The 21600-nt window shown below is 43.8% G+C and overlaps 3 protein-coding genes across 3 annotated transcripts; 1 reads left to right on the top strand and 2 right to left on the bottom strand.

Moving 5' to 3' along the window:
• Positions 1–865: 865 nt before the first annotated feature.
• On the top strand, positions 866–4512 carry PCYB_071820 (selenophosphate synthetase; the record flags this gene model as incomplete). Its single annotated transcript, XM_004221579.1, has 3 exons — positions 866–1136; positions 1160–1287; positions 1879–4512. The coding sequence occupies 3 exons, from the start codon at positions 866–868 to the stop codon at positions 4510–4512; spliced, it is 3033 nt and encodes a 1010-aa protein (XP_004221627.1).
• Positions 4513–5235: 723 nt separating this feature from the next.
• Positions 5236–6563, bottom strand: PCYB_071810 (hypothetical protein; the record flags this gene model as incomplete). The annotated part of the gene is made up of 1 exon (XM_004221578.1): positions 5236–6563. A coding segment is annotated over one exon (1328 nt), but the record flags the coding sequence as incomplete, so codon positions are not given.
• A 2690-nt stretch (positions 6564–9253) lies between these two features.
• Positions 9254–18889, bottom strand: PCYB_071800 (hypothetical protein; the record flags this gene model as incomplete). The annotated part of the gene is made up of 4 exons (XM_004221577.1): positions 9254–11398; positions 11452–12561; positions 13297–13441; positions 13629–18889. 2 exons carry the CDS (start codon positions 18887–18889, stop codon positions 13297–13299), a joined length of 5406 nt encoding a protein of 1801 aa, XP_004221625.1. The 3' UTR covers positions 9254–11398; positions 11452–12561.
• Between the last annotated feature and the right edge of the window lie 2711 nt (positions 18890–21600).

Here is a 21600-nt window from a genome sequence, read left to right as displayed (position 1 = left end):
GGAATTACCAATTTGATTAGCATTTTTAAAAAAAGAAATGATTTTGTTTAGCCCCATTTTTTTCTCACCCACGGGGTGTCAATTTTTTTTTTTTTTCGAATGTGTCGTCGCACATAAGGGATGAGTGATCACACGCAACGGCAAAGACTGCTCGGTTGCTCAATCGAGACATTCTAGGGGAGAAAGAACTGCAACGGAACTTCGCGCGAGAGGGATGCACCCTGGTTAGCATCGTTTTGCAAAAAAAAGGGGTACGTGTCGGGTGCGCCCACCTGGAATTTCATTCAAAGAAACGGTTGAACGGGGAATACTTATCTATGTGGTCGCGCGCAGGGGGGTGGAAGCACCTACATATCTGCGGAAGTGCATACGTACGTGCGCACATTGCTTAGCGAATTGAAGGTGCGCATGCTAGTGACTGTTTATTCGAGAACTGTTTGTTCGCCGACTTGTTTGCTCGTTCGCCGGTTTGTTTGCTTATTTACCGGTTTGTTTGCTTATTTACCGGTTTGTTTGCATGCTTGTCGTTTTTTTTTTTTTCTGACGTTGACGGTTGACCACTTTGACCATTTGTCGCTTTTTCCACTTCAACGTTGAAGAGGAACCCCCCCCCCCCCACTTGTGTGCTCGACCTTTTCCATTTTTACGCCAAAGTTGTCCCCCCGTTTGGCGTGGCTGCAGGGCGCTTTAAAGGAGAAATACATACATCTCTGCGTTCACTGCGCTGTGTTTGGCGAGCATACGGGCGTAGGTGTTACTAAGAACGCAGCTACTGTAGGGAAAGGCGCCCCAAAAAAGGCCAACAACCGCCGCAACACCTACAAACACCTTTAATATCTGCACCTCCCGCAACACCTCACCGAGAATGCGAATCTGCAAGCAGATTGACCCCGTGATCGATATCGTGATCATCGGTTTTGGCGTGCGGAGCCAGCTGTTCGTCGATAAGTTCCTTCGGAAAAATGAGCTCAAGGGAGTGAACATAATAATAATCTGCAAAGACAATTTCGTGTTTCTAGATCGATACGTACAATGTGAAGGAGCCTGTAGAGAGAGCTATACGGACGTGTACAATTTTTGCAAAAAGAGAAACATCCTGTTTATAAATGAAAAGGTGCAGTATGTACAGACAGAAAGTAGGAATATTTTTTTGCCTCAGATAGGAACCACTTGAATTATGATTTTTTGTTATGCGACTTTGATTTTAAGAGCTCGGATCTGTTTAGAACTGACATGTCTCACATGAATATATATGCTTTTCGAAATAAAAATTTGTTTTTTTATCATGTGCATGTGATGTACCTCGCTCTGCTACAGTCTACAAATATGGAGGAGGAGAGGACGGACGTTCGTTTGTATCGTCAGTGCAGAAGGGCGCTTCTGCAAGGTATCCCGCTGAAGAGATTCCTTAACTTCCATTCGTACAACGATGGGTACGTAGAGGAGATCTTCAGAGCTTACGAGGAGGCGCATCGGTTGGCTGCGGCTAGCGGGGGGGGCGCAGTTAGGAGAAATGAAGTCAGCGCAGGAAGCCCAGTTTTGGGGAGCACACTTAGGAGTGGAAATGAAGTCGGCGCAGGAAGCCCAGTTTTGGGGAGCGCACTTAGGGGTGGAAATGAAGTCGGCGCAGGAAGCCCAGTTTTGGGGAGCTCACTTAGGGGTGGAAATGAAGTTGGCGGAGGAAGCCCAGTTTGTGGAAGCGTCCTCCCAGATGCCCCTCTGCAAGGCACCAGCGCGGACGAAGATACCACCCCCCGCATCCTTCTAATCAGTGACAACAACCACTTTGGGAAGTGCCTACATTCAGAGGTACACAAGCAGCTGCGCAGAATAAACGCGCAGGTTAATTTACTCTACGTTTATGTGACTTCTTCGAAGAACGAAAAGATAGACCTCCCCTGCAGAGACTACCTACTGGTCAGGGAAATAAGGGGAGTAAAACAAGAAGGAGAAATTAAAGAAATAAAATTTTTGGACATCCATGAGGAGGAAATTATAATCAGATATGACGAGTGCATAAACATTACAGGGATGAGATACCCTTCATATGTATTATCATTTGGAAAGGACGCCACCAAGTGCCTCTCGGTGAATACTTTTTGCCAGTGCGCAACAGACGACTATCTTTATCTCCTTAACCAAGTGAAGAACCCCGACGATTATACAGTCTGCGAGACGGTCTACCTAAACATATACAACAAGGTGCATGGGAACGAGTACATCAGCATAGAACACGTCAAGGCTTACGTACTCACCAATGATTCAGATGAGTTGGGAATTTCCTACTTGCTGCCCCCGACACCCAACCTATTTAATCACACTGTAAATTATTCCTATCGGATCGTATCGTACATATTAAGAAGGGGATACTCATACTTATTAAAGAACCGCTTCCTACAAAATGGGGTACTCTCCATAATGTACAGAAAAAGGGAAATCGAAAAGTACATAAAGGGGTGCACGGTTAGCGGTAGGAGGGAGGACATGTTTTCCCCTCCTTTTATAAGGACCTTTTCTCTGCGTATCTTCAAAAGGGCTGGTCACTACGTTGACCTTTTCAGAGGAAGACTTTCTTCGGAAGTTGGGACAAGCATTCCCATTTGTGGACAGAAAGAACTGCACAAGGAGGATGACCCATCTGGTGTGAACTGCAGTGACAGTGGTAGCACCACGGTGAGCAGAAGCGGAAGTAACAACAGGAACGAGGAATTACCCACCCGCAACAAATGTGCACCATGTGGAAGCCCCCAAACGGAAAGGACAACAAATTCCTCTCTTCCGGAATATATGTACAGTGCATACCAAAAGGAATATGAAAGGAGATTACTTGTTAGTAAAAAAACGGTCCACCGAGTGGCTCAAGAGGAGGGGGAAAATGGAACGACTATAACGATAATTGTGCAGGATGGCAGCATTCACAAGGGAACTACTTCAAACTGCGACATGAAGAGAGAAAAAGTAAATTCATACATTAAAGAAAGTATTGAGAAAATAATTAACCGAAATACTTGCGGAGGATGCGGGTCGAAAGTCCCTTCAAACGTGCTGTCCAATTCGTTGAAAGGTCTCTCTGTGTACAGCTCACCAAATGTGTACCTAGGAATTGAAGCATGTGATGACTGTTGTATATTTGTGCATAGTAAATCTAAAAAGGGAGAAGAAAGTCCTGCACTTGTCCAAACAATCGATTTTTTTAAATCATTTATCGATGATGAATATATATTAGGGGAAATAATCGCCATTCATTGCCTATCCGATGTGTACAGTATGGGGGGGACCGGCATCTGTGCCTTGTGCGTACTGATTGTGAAGGATAATATTGAGAAGAAGCTGCAGCAGAGACTACAAAATATTTTAACTGGGTGCTGCCAAAAGTTGAAAGAGGAGAAATGTGTTTTGAGTGGGGGCCACACCTGTGCGGGCAATGAGAATTACGTCGGTTTGGCAGTCACGGGGAAGGTGAAAAAGAGGCGTAGCGCCAGCGGGGACAACACCCCTAAGGGGGATCGCAAAGATAAGCCAGATAAGGAGAAACGGCCAAAGGAAGAGGAGAACCCCCGGACAGTTACAGCACCCAGGACAGCCGCAACGGGTGCAACGGGTGCAGCGGCCACGAAAGGTGGAAGTGATGCGCGTAACCAACAAGAGGGAGGCGCCCCTTCGGATGACCTAACCCTTGTTAGCAAAGAACACAGGGACGCATTCGAACGACACCAAATGATGAAGGAAAATTACCTCTTTCTACCCAAGGGAAGCGGAAGCATAAAGGCAGGGGATATAATCATTACCACGAAAATGTTCGGCTTTGGTTTCATCATGGCTGCACATATATGCAAAAAGGCAAAAGCTAGATGGATATACAACTGCCTTGACGAAATGCTCCTCTCAAATAGGAAGAGTGGGTTATACCTTCTGCAAAATAATAATGCGAAGGCTTGTACTGATGTAACTGGATTTGGAGTCCTAGGTCACCTTAACGAAATGATCAAGTGCTCTAGGAGGGAAATTTATTTTGCTGAACAAATGGGAAAGAAGCCCCTTCACAGCATATCACACAAGGAGACACTGGAAGGGAGGAACAACAGAGTGGATGATCGACAAACTGACAAGGTGAAGGAATCTCCCATGAATCGCATCGGAGCAAAAATAAATCTTAAAAATTTTATAATCGCAGAAGGGGTTGAACAGTGTATCGAAAATAATATTTTCTCCTCCATGTACAAGAAAAATCACTACTTGTGCAATAACATCATAAATTTGGAGGAAGCTTCACTGAGTGAGCGGTATGGAGTTTTGTTTGACCCGCAGACGAGTGGGGGCCTTATGGCCATTGTGGAGAGGCAGAAGGCGGAACAAATTTTAACAGACTTAAAAAACATGGGGTACCCGAACTGTTCTGCAGTAGGGGAAATTATAAATGTGCAAGATGATAAGTTTAGGGGGGTGCCCATAAGTCAGGTTTCGCTGGACGATTACTTGGACACGACCAACTCTGTGTACGTCGAGTGGTAAGAGTGTGCGTGGGGAGGGTGTGGAGGGGAACGGCTAATTTGATATACCTGGGTTATATGTTCCCTTCCGTTCGCGGTCTAACCGTTAGGGGTCTAACCGTTCGCGGTCGAGCCACCCCTTCTCGCACGACCGATTTTTACAAGGCCCCTTTTTTGACACCCCCTCGCATTCGCTCCGCCCAGCTGTGTGTGCGCAAAATGCACATACTCGCGTCACCCCCGGGGGGGGAATCCTTTTTGCAGCTTTTGGTGCAAACTGTGTTACATTCGCTTTGTGCAACTTTTTAGGGAACATTTATTTTATAAAAAAAAAAATAATTTTTTTACAAAAAAAAAAAAAAAAACCACATGTATATATAGCGCCTCATGTGTGAAGCAAACAAAAGCCAAAAGAGGCATCTCTTTTCGGTGGCACTAAAATGTACATGCGCTGGGGAAGCAATGGGAATTACGTTTTTACTGAATTAGGTAAAGTGTTGTAAAAGGGGGGAATAGGCAAGGGGCGGCCATGTGTTGACCGGCGTGGGTTGACTGCCACGGGTTAGGGTCACTATGGGGGCAAATTAAAAAGGTGCGCGGTGCTAATTTTTTGGGGCGCGGTGCCAATTTTTTGGGGCGCGGTGCCAATTCTTTGGGGCGCGTTGCCACTTTTTTGGGACGCCTTGTTGGTTGGCTCGCCGTGCGCAGTGCCGGAGGGGGGCACCCCAACTAAATGCACTCGTACTGGTCGAGGTTTAGCTCCCGCTTGAGCCGGTCCTCAATTTCGTCCTTCCTGTTTAGCAGCTGCAGCTTCTGCATCTTGACCTTGAGCGCATTCATTTTGAACAAAACGCACAAGTAGGTAAGCGAAAAAAGGAGGGGCAAAAAAACAATGACAAAAATTATGAGGAATATCAAAATAATCGAATCAGTCGTGTTAATATAAAAATGAGCATTCGTAAGTTCCATACCATGAAAATCATTTTCATCAGAGTATAAACAAATCAGATAATTTTCATTCGTTTGTAAATCATCGCTTTTTATAAAAGGAATATAATAGCTAGTTGTACAAGTATCATCATCACTGGAAAAAAAGTACTGTACAATATTTTTCGTCAAATTGGATTTATCCGTTTTTTTCATTTTTTTCAATGCACCTGCACCAAGTATAGCATAGTTCCAAAAAGGGGGACACCTTTTATCCTTATCATCAACGTCTCTAGCAAATCTCACAAAAATTACTCGATTGTATGAGGTTATATATTCCCCTTTAATAATCATTTGGTATTCCCACTTGGATGTTAAAAAAGATTTTGTGTAAATAACATCATAGTCATTGATATTTCTCTCTATCTTCATTGGGTAGGAATTAAAAATAACTTTTCCTAAGTAGTATGGATTTTCTTCGATGGACTTATAACATATGTGTAGATCTAATGGTGGCTTTTCATCTTTGGATTTTTTTTTATTATTAGTAAAATATACTACTGAATTTTCTGTGTTGACTATCACTGGGATATTGAAAGATAGAAAAAGTTTTTCTAAATAGGCCTGTGATATTTCTAGATATAAAAATAGATTTCTGATAGAGTAATTATTTTCCTTGTAACATACTTTGTATACATTTTCTGAGGAGAAGATATTACTGGGACATTTTTCTTTTTCATTTTTTACTAAGTCTTTCTTCAATACGAATGCTAAACAGATCGTTTCGTTTTTCTCCTTTGGATATTGTGACCAATCTCCTGTTATTTTAAGGTAGCTTTTTCCCTTGGGGAAAAATAAAATGTTGTCTGGTCCTACATTTTTTTGTATCTTCACCGTCACTAGGAGATCCTGCAGAGATGGCTTCGCCACGTATTTGTACAGGTGCTTCTTGTCAATATGGCTGTTTGAGTCATAGTACTTTATTTTGGTTAAATCCTGGGCATATTCTATTTTTTCGAACTCTTCGCATGAGCAGTGTAGCACGCGGGGGGGAAGCACGAGCACGAGGAGTAGAAGGAGCAGAAGGGTCTTAGCGTAAACGAGTAGAGGGACGAATGCGCGAAGGAGGGGGAGCGGGACACACATGCTCAGTGGGGGTTGTCATTAGAGTGGGCGGGGGGCGGCGTGCGCGGTAGCAAGGAGACGAGCCGAAGTTGCCAATAACTGTGCCGACCATGCCAGTAACGACTATGTCTCTGTCGCTATCACGCGCAGTGGCGGTGAACTGGACATGGTGTGAAAGGAGAGCTTCCGACTTGCGACGGGGGTTGGGGCACAGTTCAGCGTTTGCTTCTCGTGCGGGGGCTCGCAGCTGGGAAATGGCAGCTGGGATGTGGCAGCTAGGAAATGGCAGCTAAGAAATGGCAGCCAGGAAATCGCAGCTAGGAAATCACAGCCGGTGGGGAAGAATACACAGGTACGTGCGCATAGGGGCATGGACAAATGTGGCGTGCATGTATAAACACGCGAGGTGGCTAATATGTATGGCGCTTTACAGGCCCATCGCGCGAGAGGTACGCCTCCTGTTTGGCTGGCTCAAATATCTATCTACATAGTGTTTCACTTCATCCCATCCTACAGTCGTACAGTTGCGTTCACCTGGGGGCGGCTGCTGGCCATAGGCAGATTTTTGTTTTTTTGCTTCTCACCCTCTGCTAATCTTATTTTTTCTCCGTTTGTTCTCTAAAGAGGGGGGCACAATTGGGCGGGGAAATGATCAGCCAAGTGGCAGCGCGATTTGACGCTTCTTCAAGAAAGAGGGCATTAAAAATGGTTTCAATAAAGGAAAAAATAAATAAATAAAAATAAAGGGAAGGGACGGAGGGAGAGAAAGAACTGCACAGAACTCTTGCATTTATCTCCTTTGGAATGGAAAGCTTACAATGAGTGCAATAATGATAACTAATTTTTATATATTTTTTTTCCCTTCAAAATGATGCAGCACTTTTTTTGCGCGACTTGGTGGATGTATTAAAAAAAAAAAAAAAAGGAAAACCTCCAAATTGTAATGTCGCATTGGTATATCTTTCAACAAGTTTGCAACGCAACACTTGCGCGCGTTTTTATGGCGGGGGGGCGGTCCACCAAGGCATTACATACAAGGAATCCGCGCAGGCAGCGCATTTTTTTGCCTTGCCCATCGAGGACGCGGCAACACAACCAGCGGTCATGTCATGCACAAAAGAACGATACCGATTGCGTTCGCTAATTATTCATCCGTAGGAGAATTATACATTTTTGCAAACATATATATGTGTACATATATATATGTATGTATATTCTTTTATATACATGTGCTGTGTTTGAAGTTTTTTCTGGGTCAATACGTCTGCGTGTGGGCAGGAACGTATGTTTATATGTACATACGTATACGCGCAAATGCAGGCGCAGCTATACTATACATATATATATAATATATATGTTACATATATTATATATACATTATGTACATAATGGGGCTATACACTGCGGACTTTGCTGCGAGTGTATATGGGCAGAAATAATGGGGCACAAAAAAAAAAAAAAGAGTCATACATTTTGGGAAAGAGAAACAATGTTTCCGGGGGGTTAATACATATGTATGCGTTGCCGCGCGGACGGGAGAAGGGGACTCTTTCCGCGCGCAGCATACATATTTGACGGTACACACGTGCGCATATATATATATATATATAAATATATGTATATGTATATACCTACTTGTGTGTACGGGCACAAATATAGCACATGCTGTGATGGCTTTTATTTATTTGCACGGGGAAACATTGCACTGAGGGAGTGTTAATGGGGAGATTTCTCTCCTACACCTTTCCCTCCTTCCGTTCTTCCGGAGGTTTTTTATATTTAATATGAAAGGTGTTTTTTTTTTTTTTTTTTTTTTTAAAGTGGGCGGATTGTACATATTATATTAATGTCAAGTGTGGGATGTGTACATCCTTGCTGAGTGGTGTAAGACAGGTTTGTGAAAATGGGGTCTCCGTCTCCGTCTCCGTCGTCGTCATTGTCGTCTCTTCGGTTGAGGCTGCGACTGGGACTGTGAATGAAGCAGCGATTGGGGCTTCCACTTGGTTAGCACTTGGTTACCTCTTCGTTACCAATTGACTGCTTATTCGTCGCTGCTGGGCCGCTTTTGGTCGCGACGCCACGCTGCGACTAGGACTGGGACCGTAACTGGCGGAACGCCTCACAAAAATGTGGGTGCGCAATCTTCTGTAGAAAACAAACGTGTGAATGGGTGAGAACTTGTCCCGCTAAATCCCCAAGTGCACATCATACATCCCTTTTTTTTTTTTTTTCCTCTCATGACGGAAAACTCTCATCTGGGACTAGCTATCTTCTACTGGGTATTTATGTACACTGTGCAGAGGGGGATATAAATATATCTTACGAGGAACGCATTCTTGCTCGTCACGCGCGTGGCAATAATCTTCCGATACTGCACTCTGGGCGTGCGAGAAAATCGGGGCATTCATAAAGGACACCCACATAAGCCATAACACACGTTCTTACACATATGTATGTGTATATATATACATACGTATATATACGGGGTGGGGCTGATATATACAGCGTCCACGCGTATGCGCATTGGGCTTGTTAATAACACATATGCGCAGGTGTATAGGCCTGGAGCGAGGGTGGTGACTGGGCTGATCAGAAGTGCCGGCAGGGCTACCCGGACGGGGAAAGGTGACCCAGGGAGCCAGGCTTCTAACCCTCCGCGTGGCTTGGCTTCCTAACTCACAGTGTGGGGAATGGACCGGCAAATAAAAAAATTACGAGTTCTCCTTCTCTCCCAGGAAACACTTGAACACGCAATTCTTCTCATTCCTGGAGTGCCGTAAAATGTACAAAATATTTTTATCGTCCAAGATGTTAATGTCTGGCATGAACAGCTGGAACTCGTTGAGAAATTCCCTCTCATGGTTGGTTAGCCCTATGGACAGACATTCACAGTACATTTTGAGCACGTCCTTTCTCAGTTTATATTCCTCCAACTCGAGGATGTCAAAGCAGTTTTTGTAATTCACTTCGTAATTACCTATGGCACTAATTTCGTTAAGTAAAAATTTATGATGTAGTAACTCGGACAATAACTTAAAATCTTCCTTGGTTAGCTTTTTATTTTTTTTTATTTTTTTTTTTATTTTCTCAATTTGGTTCTTCTTAGCTACATCCAACATTTTATACTTTATACTATCTTCAATATCGCAATAGTCGTGTACGTACTGATTATTCTCATGTAGCATATCTTTAATGAAAAAATTTTTCCCATTCATGTTGCTAATTGAGTTTGAGTTTCCTCCGTTGACTGTTCCTTTCATTAATTGTTCTTTCTGTATGGATAAATAGTTATCATCATCCCTTTGTTGTTTTTCCTGTTCGTTTTCTTTGGTCTTCTTTTCATTCTCCTTTTCTTTCTTGTGCATGCTACTGTCCATTATTGCGATTTGTTTTTTAAATTGTTTATACTCTGGTGATTCTTCTTCTTCTTCATCTACTTCTACTTCTCCTTCTACTTCCTTCTCCTGGTAGTTCTCCAGATGGCTGTAGAATTCACCTATTCCGCGTTCTTCCTTTTTGAGGGTAATTCCATTTATCATTCCATGATTGCTATGCTTTGCATAATTTTCGTATTCCTTTTTCACGTTATCTCGATGGTCATAAGGGAAGTAACCTTCACTGTTGCTGTTGTGTTTGTTTCTGTACTTGGTGCAGCTTCTTTTTTCGATGACCTCTTCGAATTCTTCTTCTTCCTCCTTTTTATCCTCTGTCATGAATTTAATGTCAGAGTAGGACTTGTCTTGGTTAGACTCCTCCTCTTCAATTATTTCAATCACTTCTTCTTCAATATTTACTTTAGCTTGGTTCTTCACCCTGACTGCTTTAGTGTCATTACCATCATCTGCGCAATGGGGAGTCGTCATTTCGTCATTCTGAAAATTTATTACATCCTTCTTCCTTTGGGATGTTTCTTCCTCTTGGTTCTCTCCGTTACATTCCCTCTTCACCTCTACTTCCCGCTCTCCTGCTGCTTCGCCGCCCTCTCCGGCTTTTTCCTTCGCATGGGCAGCGTCAGCTTCGCTTATCTTTGTTTCCTCCGCACTCTGCGCTTCTTGCTTCACCCGTTCGACGTTGTCCTTCGCGGGTTTCTTCTCATCCCTCTCGTCCTTCACGTCATTCACGTCATTCATGTCATTCACTTCATTCGCCTCGTTATTCTTCTCCTTATCACTCTCGTTTGCATTCACTGCGGCGTCTCCTTCCGCTTCTTCACCAACTTCCGCTTCTTCACCCACTTTCGCTTCTTCCTCCTCCTCCTCCTCTTCCTCATCCTCCTCCTCATCCTCCTCATCCTCCTCTTCCTCTTCTTCTTCTTCCTCCTCCTCATCATTGTCGTCGTCGTCATACTCGTCCAAATCATCCTCATCTTCGTTCCCCATGATGATCTGCGCTCCGGTCATTTTCAGCACACTGAACAACTGTTCCTGCAAAGGGAAGTTTCCAAATTTGCTTTCCTCATTTTCGACCATTTCTTCATTTATTACACTATCGAAGCTATGTTCAGTCTCCCTTTTTTTTTCTTCTTCTTCATCTCTGTCATCTTTACTTATTCCTATCATTTGGTCGATTAGGTTATCTCTTTCCTCGAAATCATCCTCCATTTCGTCCTCGTTAGGGTGTGTGTTTGCTCCTTCAGCTCTGGAAATGGGATGTATTTCTTCCCCTGAGGGGTCTTCGCTGCCTGGATGGAGGATATTCTGGTGAAGTTCCCCATGTAGGGCTTCTTGGTGTGCCCCTTCCGTGGGCATCATGATTGCTTGCTTCTCCTCCGATTCGATTTTTCCTGCCACAGTTTGCTCATTGATGCCGTCTGACTTGCCCATCGAGAACTCGAAATTCTCATCGGCTATTTCCATCTTTTCGTTTTCGCAGCTGTCCAGGGGGGGGGAGCTGCCATTGGGGCTGGCACTTCATCTTGCTGTTGCAGTTGCGGTGGCTGCGTCTGCTCCTCCTGCTTCTGTTCCTGCTTCTGCTCCTGCTTCTGCTCCTGCTGCTCCTCCTTCTTGCTCTCGTCCTTCTCCGCGCTGTAAAACTTCCGCTTGATGAAACTCAGCTGGTAGTTAAAGTAATTCATCTTCTGCTCACTCTTGGGGGGGTCTGTGGCCCCTCCGTTTCCCTCTGCTGGTTCGACCAGGTCCGCGGTTTGACCAGACGCTTCGCCGGGGGCATGGGCGGAAATGTCGACGGGGGCATCGCCGGGGACGTCGCCATGAATTTCGCCGAGCACCTTGTCAGGGACTTTCCCATCGGTTCCGCCAAGCTTGTCATCAGCCTGTCCCAGTTTGCCCTCTGCACCCTCCTCCACGTCGTACTTTTTCTCATTTTCCGCGGCGGACTCCTCACCTACTGCAACAGCGTAACACGGCAAGAGTTGCACAGGGGGGGCAATACTACTGGATGCTTCTTTCTCCATGCTTCCCGCATTTCCAACATGTTCGCCCAATTCACCACTCTTCTGCTCCTCCTCCTCTGTGCATTTCTTTCCCACGGGGGCCCCCCCTTTTCTCTTCTTCTTCTTTTTAAACACCTGCACGAAGTAAATATTCTTCGTGGTGTTCTCGACGAAAAAATTTTTTATAAATTCTTTATTCTCTGGAGAGTGCATTTTTTCCTCAAGAAAATAATTCACACACATTTTGGTGTTATAAATATTATAGGTGCTTTTATCCGAATATAAATCATACACGTTTGAATTAATTTTATGTTTAACTTCCTTGTCGACGTCAGCTAAATAATTGTGTTCGTTTTCTCTCTTCCTCAGTTTATCCATAATACAATTAATGGTATATTTTCTTCTCTCCAATTCAAGAATATTATTAATAATATTTTCATCCTTATTATCTAGCTTGATGGTTCCGTCCAAAATATTTTCTATTTTTATTCTATCAAATTCAATGTTATTGTATAAATCGCTATCTTCATCTTCATCTCCATCTTCGTCGTCAGGGTTGGCCTGATTGTTATTGCTGCTACTTGCGTTGTTGTTTGCTGCTTCTCTTCTCATTTTGCTTAGCTTCATTTTTCTGGAAATGATATTTTCAATTTGGGTTATTTTTTCCAACTCGTTTTGGTTGCAGAGGGTGTCTTCATTGAGAGTACTGCGGTGATGGCTGTAGTTTCGGCTTCCTCTTCGACTATGCAGGTGGTGATTTTTTTTTTTTTTTAAATCCGTATTTGTTGTACATGTAATAATCGCTTTCTTCTTCATCTTCTTCCAATTGCTCTGTTTTGTTTTTCCCTCTGTGTAGCATCTCTGCGTGTGGAGGCTTTCTCGACATAGCTGCACTGTTGTGTCTACTGAAAAGGACACGTTGGTCACGGCAAAGCTTATTCAGCTTTCTCCGCCTGCTGCTATCATTCCGATCTGCTCGATACTGATGTCGCCCATATTCATCATCGATGTAATTTTCGTCACTTTCACTCTCGTCTCCATGACCACCACCTCTTCCACTTACTATTCCTCCTCCAGATATACCCCTCATTTCGCTAGCACTTGCATCATCCTGTGAGTCTCTACCCTGTGGGTATTTGTTATAAAAAAGGCTTCTCCTTCCTCTGCCTCTTCCCCTTTTGCCTGTTCCACTGCCACTTCGAATTTGTTCGTTCGGGGGATAATCCCCGATAGGACTTCCTCCTCCTGCTGCTCCTCCTCCCTTGGCCTTCATGATGTACTCCCTGGCATTTGGGTAATTGTTGACGGACGCCATGTCCATCGGAGAATTTAGTAAAAAGCTCTTATTATATTTTTCCATCATCAATTTGTAGTTGCCGCTGTTACTGTAAAGAAGGTGTTGCTGTTGGTGTTGCTGTTGGCGGTGCTGATGGTGCTGCTGTTGGTGGTGCTGATGGTGCTGCTGTTGGTGGTGCTGATGGTGCTGCTGTTGGTGGTGCTGGTGGTACTGCTGGTGGTGGTCATGATGGAGGAGCTCCCTTTGACATTCGCGCAGGGGAGTTAGCTTTCTCTCTCCCCTTCTCCTTTCCATTTGGGCCACACTCATGGAACCACTCCTAAATGCGCTCGCCCCCTCCATCATCGCACCCATATGATGGCTGCGCTTCACACCCTCGTAAGGCATCATCATGTACTTATCATCTTCGTACACTTTATCCACATCAATGATGTAGTTAACCATTTGCTCCCGTTTTTTGCCACAGGGGAAGAACGAATTGACTGCTCTGTCCCCCTCGACGTCATTGTAAAAATTCAGCAGTGCACTTTTTTTTTTTAAAAATTTCTCCTTCTTCCAATCGTAATCGACAACGTTGGCGGCATTGGCTGCATTGGCTGCATTGGCTGCATTGGCAGCACTGGCAGCACTTCGTCTGTACACATCGCAGTTGTTCCTCTCGTGCACGTCCTCCAAGTCGATAAAATCATTCACATTTTTTCTACCCTTACTGCTCATATTTAATTGCTTATATATTCGATATTTATTTTCTTGTAATTTTTCGACATCTATAACATGATTGAACAAATTTGCGTGTGTTTTTTCTGAGGGTATTTTTGTGCGTATATTTGAAAAACCATTATGATCAATTGGCATTAGGTTATTCGTTTTGGGAGGCATTTTCAAACTTCTGTTGTTAGCGGAATGATCATACAAACCATTACACTTGGCAAGTGCGTCGTGGCAATAACTGCTACTGGGTAGCGCTAAATTGTTGCTGCCATAATGCTGCATATATTTATTTGATACCATAGTTCGCGACGAGTCAATAATTCTCCTTTTGTAATTCATATCGATCTTCCTAACAATTTCAATTTTGTTGCTACTTACACTTATTTTTTGCCTCTTCATCCAACAATCTCCTGCATTTACGGGAGATGAACCGAATGTCATGGCGGCACCTGCTGTCACGCCGGTCGTTCCCTTTCCTGCGGATGATGAGGGTGTCATCATAATTCCTGACGGTACTCCTCCTGCAGGCGCAGAATCGATGGCTAATCGGCCAACCATCCCACCTCCGACATGGCCCACTCCTCCCCCAACGTGGCCAACTACTCCCCCGATGTGGCCGACTCCTCCTCCCCCGACGTGACCAACTACTCCTCCCCCGACGTGACCAACTACTCCTCCCCCGACGTGACCAACTACTCCTCCCCCGACGTGGCCGACTGCTCCACCACCTCCTACTCCCCTGCTAGAATAATCAACCTCTTCGTACAAATTTGCAATCAAAATTTTTTCTTCCGATTTTTTCCTATTGCTATAATAATATACGTCATTTGGGGCGGAGAATTTTTGCCCATTCAAATTGTTAATGTTTGGCACTGAAACAAACGCTCCTTTAAAATCTTTTTTTTTTTGTTCTCCTAACGTTGCTGATTTGTTTTCATCATTTTTGCTTTCCTTCATTTTTACGTCGAAATAATTTTTCATCACATGGTTTGCACATTTATCCTTACAAATATGATCATACTGATTTGGGGGGAAATAATTCTTGTTGCCCCTGCGGTAGAGGTTGTACGCAATGCTGCTATTCAAGTTGAATGGGTTGCTGTAGGCGGCCTTTTTATCGCTGCGCACGTTTGTCAGGTACCTTTCGACGTTCTTCCCTCCGTCCGAGAAGTTACCGCTCATCGCGCGCTCGCTGTACCGCATGTGGTATTTATCCGGGGCACAAATGCCCCTGCAGCAGTCGTCCCGACAGCCGTTACCTTGGAAGCCGCCATCATGGAAGTTACCACCCCGGCAGCAGTTCTCCTGGAAGCACTTATCCTGGAAGCAACTCTCCTGGAAGCAGTTCTCCTGGAGGCAGTTCTCCTGGAGGCAGTTCTCCTGGAGGCACTTATCCTGGAAGCAACTCTCCCCGCAGCTCCCCTGGCTGCACTCAAACGCGTTCGAGTTATTGAAAAGGTTAAATTTGTTCCTGGGGGGCGTTTCGAACTTTCCGCCGCTGGTCCGACCGTACGGCGCCATGGAGAACAGCAAGTCGTCGCGGTTGCGATCGCCGTGGCCGTCACCCAGATGGTCATCCAGATGATGATCACGATTGTAGTCCTGGTCGTGATGGTGATCGCCGTCCTCGTCATACCCTTCATGCACGTGCTCCTCCACATCGCCAATATCCACATCGCCAGCATCCACATCGCCAGCATCCACATCGCCAATATCCACATCGCCAGCATCCACATCGCCAGCATCCACATCGCCAGCATCCACATCGCCAGCATCCACATCGCCAGCATCCACATCGCCGGCATCCACATCGCCAATATCCACATCGCCGGCATCCACATCGCTCTCGTTCCCGCGCTTCTTCCACGCGCTCTGTGCACTCTTGTGCTTCCCCCCCTTGTGCGCACCAGAATCACAGTACGCACATTCCCCATCGGGTACTCTGTCCCGTATTAAGTTATCCTTGTTGTAAATAAGCATTTGTTTGTCTCCCTGGAAAATGCCAACGTCAAAAGTGTCAAACTTGCTGTTAATTTTGCACACCTCGTCATATGGATTTTTGTACATTTCTTTTTTAAAAGCGCGTTTCTTAACGTAGGGATTGAATGTTGTGTTCATCTCTCCAGTGAAGCAGTCGCTAACATCGTTGTGGTCGCAGTCGGTGTCCTTCACACGCCCGAACGGTTTAATGCACGTGGTTATATCACCACCTCGGGCGCCTTCCCCACCACAGTCACCGCTGTAGTCGCAGTCGCCATAGCAGTAGGCATTGGCATCCACATCAGGATCCGCCCCGAATTTCGCCTCGAAGTCCGCGTCAACATCCGCGCCAACATCCGCGTCATTCTCCTCGTCAACATCGTCGTCCACATCCTCGTCGTCGTGCTCGCTCCTCCGAACGTTGATGGAATTTTTATTGAAAGCACTGCTATTCATAAAGGAATAATTAGCGAGATTACCCTTCTGGCTGCGCATTCTGCCATAGGCCCTATTTTCGTGTTTTGATTTATTATATGCGCAGTTTCTATTAGAGTATTGCGGATAGGAATTGTTGTTCGTCAATGTATCACCACTCACCGCGTCAGGGTTATTTGCGAAATCGTTTTCCACATCGGAGTTGCTTTTAAGTAGTTCCGCACTATTCCCGTCGAGGTCGTCAGTTATGCACATGTCCTCCTGCTCGCCGATGTTCTGGGGGGAGTCATCAGTTCTACAGTCGCCATCGGCCCCGTCATCTCCATTTTCGTTCTTCTCATGGGCACCGTTTCTACTAGCGTCGCCAGCACTAATTGCGTCAATACTGTCCTTGTTGTCGTTCCCCTGCCTGTTTACACCGTCGTTGTTTGCACCACTTAGGCAGACACTGCTCGGCGCGGCAGATGGCTTGGTCTCCTTCTTTGAAAGTTTGTGAAGCATGGAGTAGTACTTATGCAAACTTTCCTTGTTGCGAAAAAACTCGGACCCATCCTGTTTACCTGAATAATTTACACATGGGAAATGTTTCAAATCGCTAAGCAACATGTGCTTATTATATTGATAATCATTTCTGTGGTATCCCCTTTTGCTCGCAGCATTGTTTGCTTCTTCCTTGACCTCTTCGTTGCCCATTTGCTCATTATCCATGTGTACGGCGTACGACTGTTCCTCCTGTTCCTCCTCATTTGCGCAAGCATGGCATTTCCTCTGGGTCATTTCCTTTCCGCCTAAATCGCTAAGCGAGTAATCGATCGGTTGGTCCGTGTTCCTCACATAATGATAACATTTGGTGGAGTTATAATCACTCCTGTTTTCTTCCGAGCGGTTTTCACTATTTTCCGTCTGTGTGTTTGCATATTGACTCTGTACATTTGCATGTTGGTTTGTCTCTGGTCTGTCTCCCCGCTCCGACCTTCCCACGTTATCATTCTTGTGAGACTCCCCTCGGCTGCACCTGTCATTAATCTCGTTGGTCATTTCATACTTGTTTTTTTCTTCACTGGATGGGAAAGGTTCCCACGTGTCAAATCTTTCCAAAGAATTTCTTATCTTTTCTGTTTGACTTTTCATATCATTATTATCGAAATATTCTTTCAATTCGTATGGAGAGGTGTACGAATTGAGACTTTCACATTTTCTGCTAAAGGGTACAGTGAGATGGTTATCGTCCTTTCCGATTTCTTTTGACTCATATTTTCCTCCTCCTCCTTCTCCTTCTTCTTCGTTGTTATTTGATATGAACATTGATATTTTTGAGAAAAAATTTTTCAGTAGAAATTTATCGTAACCAAAATTTTTCTCGTCATATGGGTGCTTCTCCCCGGTGTGTGTTTCTGTGGGGTTGTTTTGGTGTGCCTCGTCTGACTGGGCACTGTGATCCCCCGCCGCGTCTGCTACACAGTCACCAACGTGATCAGCAACGTGATCAGCAACGTGTTCGCCGATGTACTCTCCATTATGCTCGCCGATGTACTCTCCACCATGCTCACCGCTACCCCCTGCGCAGCGATCGGATCCCGGATCGCACTCAACCTCGCGGTGTCTACTACCCGCTTTGCTTTCGCCCTGAACTACCGCCTGCCGCTTTAAACCGCCTGTCAGTTTATCATCTTCTTTTGCCTGATTATTCTGCGCATCCTCCGCTGTCGATGGCGCCACTCCCGATGTCGCATCATCTTTCTCCTTGGCGGGGGCACCTTTCTCCGTTTTCCGACCCGCGCCGACAGAAGTGTAACCCTGATTGGTCCTCGGTTTGTTAATGCCAAAAATATCAAAGGTGTCGTAATCATCACTACCATCCACGTTTTGAAAAGCCTCCAGGAATTTCGAAAACTTACTCTGGTTATTCATGTAACTGTTATTGTCTATGTAGTAATCCGTGTCATACAGGTTATCATTACTTTTGCTGTTCTTTCGACTTTTGGCGTTCTGGGAGCTATTTTTTGGGGACGTGCCTAGAAAACCTTCCGCGGGAAAAATGGACGCATGTGCGATGGAAAAATAATTTTTGTCCAATAAACTTTTACTGCTTTTTCTACTCGTTTCAAATGGCATATTATTGTCGTAAAACAATTTGGCCGATTTGTATGGATTTTTAAGTGAGTCGTAATCCTGTTCGCTCTCCATAAACAGATCATGTTCGCTTTCTACTTGGTTGCTGCTGCTGCTTACGACGTTGGTACTAAGGACGTTGGTGCTGAGAATATTGGTGCTGAGAATGTTGCTGCTGAGAATATTGGTGCTGAGAATATTGCTACTGCGAATGTTACTGCTGAGAATGTTACTGCTGATACTGATATTGCTACTGACATTCTGGTTGGAATTATTTTTCTCGTTGGTAAAATTTTCCTCTGTCACCGGATGCTCGCTCGTACTTACCTCATCGTTGTTTTTTTTTCCATATTTGGTGTAAAACGATCCGAAGAAGTTTAAATTATTTTTAGATATTTCCGTTTTGGGTGCGTTATGCATACTTTTGAAAGATTATCTACTTCACTTGGGTGCGCGCGCTTGCGATGGTCGTTATGGTTAAGGTCTTCACTAACCTGCTGGATCGTTCCCACTTCTCCCCCCTTTTCTCCTTCCTCGTTAAAAACAAAGGAGCGCGCAGTTTACGAATTTGAAACTTTACTCATACGCCTTCGCATATTTTGACACATGCACCAGGTCGTTCCTACACGATTTGCATGCAACACGTGTGGACGGCGCAGGCAATTCAGACACATATAACGTACATACGTGTGGGCATATAAGCACTTTTTATTTTAAACTTACTTTTTTACACAAAAAAAAATTATGGAAAAAAAAAAAAAAAAAAAAATTCACTTTGATAATACCCTTCAATTTGCCGACGTGAACTGCTGACCATGTGCAAATAGACAAGGGTTCAAAAAAAAAAAATAAAATAAAACACGCAGAATAAACAAAATGAACAAAATGTTGCTGGATAAACGTCATGGGTCGTGTGCTAGGAGATCAGGCTTCTCAAAAAAAAATTTTACAAAAACTGTTCGTAACTGCTTGCCTGCGTGCATACATACGTGCACCATGTGTTGTGATCCGCATAGGGGGTGGAGAGAGATGTTGCGCTCACTGGTCGCATTCCTGGAGCTTCCGCGTTTTTCCTCTTATGCTGCATCGTTCGGTTTCGATGAGGGACACATTATAAAAATACGCGCGGCAGAGGGGCAAATGTGCAAAGAGGCAATTGGGCAAAGAGGCAAATGTGGAAAGAGGCAAATGTGTAAAACGGCAAATGTGCGGAGGGGAAAATGCGCACACGTTCGTTCGCACAATGGTACAAAAGCTATTACGCAGATGCTTTCGCGTGCACAAATGTATGAGGCTTAAATGTGTTGCAAGAATGGAGGCCTCCATAAATGGGTTTGCGCATCTCACATTCTTCCTCCACTATTTTGGCATACGTTCAAGGTTAACGCGAAATGCACGCGTTCATTTTTGCCTTACTTTTGAAGGGAACCAAAAAGGAAGCAAAAAAATAAGCGAAAAAAATACGCGAAAAAAATACGCGAAAAAAATACGCGAAAAAAATACGCGAAAAAAATACGCAAAAAAAAGCGCAAAAAATACAAAAAACGCAAAAAAACAAAATACGCAAGAAGCGCGAAAAGTGCGAAAAAATGTCCAAAATAAGTACAAGGCTTAATGGAATGTATTGCACGGGGGTGTTCGGTTGCTTCTCAAGGTCGCACGCGTAACTCGTACACGCTAATAAAATTGTAATGGTTCTGTTCACACGTACATAATATTTTCACGCACAAGCATAAAGCCCGTAAAAACTTGCACTCAGAAAATTTTCCCAAGGGGTGGCAATTGCGTATGTGCATATTTGGCATATGCTACCATACTAAAAAGTGCGCACGCGAGGGAGATTTGTACACGAGCTTCACATAGCCATGCGTTATAATAATAATACATACGATTTTTTTCCTTATGGCACATATACATAAAAGCAAATAAGCATATGCAAAGGCACATATAAAGGGTTATAAAATGTACATGTGAAATTACATACATGAAATGAATGTAACAAAAGGAAGGTGATAACGAAACATAATAAAAATAATGTAAAAAAAATGAAATGAATCTCTATAAATTCATCATCTTTTTTAACATAAAAAACAGAGTTAATTCTGCCTTAAAAAAAATATATAATAAATAATTACTAATCAGCAGTAAGCAATATTCTAAGGAAAAAAAATTACTTTTTAAATTTGACAAAAAAATGTACAAAAAAGGGTTTTTTTTTTTCGTAAGAAAATACAACGTATTGTATATATCAAAAAAAAAAAAAAAAAAAAAAATAGGTTCACGTGAACACGAGTGTGGCATTGCCCCTTGACAAGTAACATGCCATGCGCGTATTTAATAAGCGCAAAAATACAGATATGTACGTAAATATATTTTATATATATATAATAAGTATATTTTATGTATATTGTACAATTTATGGGTGCTTGCGCGAATTCGCATATGCGCGTTGCGCTTTGCGCGTCGCCATTCACGTGCGCTCGTTCGGCGCCCACCTCGCGAGGGCTCTGCCTAGCTGCGGCGATTAGGACTGCTCATTGCCCAAGTCTGGTTTCATCCTTTTGCTGCAGAACATTTATATCTTTGCAAATTTTGCTTCCAATAGGTTTTTTTTTTTTTCATCTTTTTGTACAGTACGGACGAAGTGTTACGCTTAAACCGGTTAAATATAATCGACTTTTATGTCATTTTGATGAAGGAGCGTTTTTTTTTTGGTGGGGGAAGAGTAGCGCATTTTGGCGAGGCGTATCTTTTTATGCTGGCAATATGCATATATATATATTGGGGGAGTGCAGGTGCCCGCCACCCCGATCGGCGTGAAATAGGTTATTATACACGTGTATAAAATACAAATACGCATATAAAAAATTCTTATGGGATTCTTTTGCCGTCCATTACCCGTTTGGGGCGAAAAATTAATTATTATCAATTTGATGAAAGGTTCCCAAGGACGAAAAAAAAAAAAAAAATATTCCTTTTTTGCTTTGCCCAAAAATGTGAAAAAAAAAAAAAAAAAAAAAAAAGTAACGCACACGAAGGAGATATCATTTTGTTCCTCGTTTCATCGCCTTTTCTTTCGCAAAGCTTCTTACAGAAGTACGTTTTTATGTAATTAGTGTTTTTTTTTTTTT

Source organism: Plasmodium cynomolgi, chromosome 7 (genome assembly GCF_000321355.1).
Source record: "Plasmodium cynomolgi strain B DNA, chromosome 7, whole genome shotgun sequence".
NCBI lineage: Eukaryota > Apicomplexa > Aconoidasida > Haemosporida > Plasmodiidae > Plasmodium > Plasmodium cynomolgi.
The sequence above is the reverse complement of the archived record's forward strand: the minus strand, read 5'-3'. Positions and strand labels throughout refer to the sequence as shown.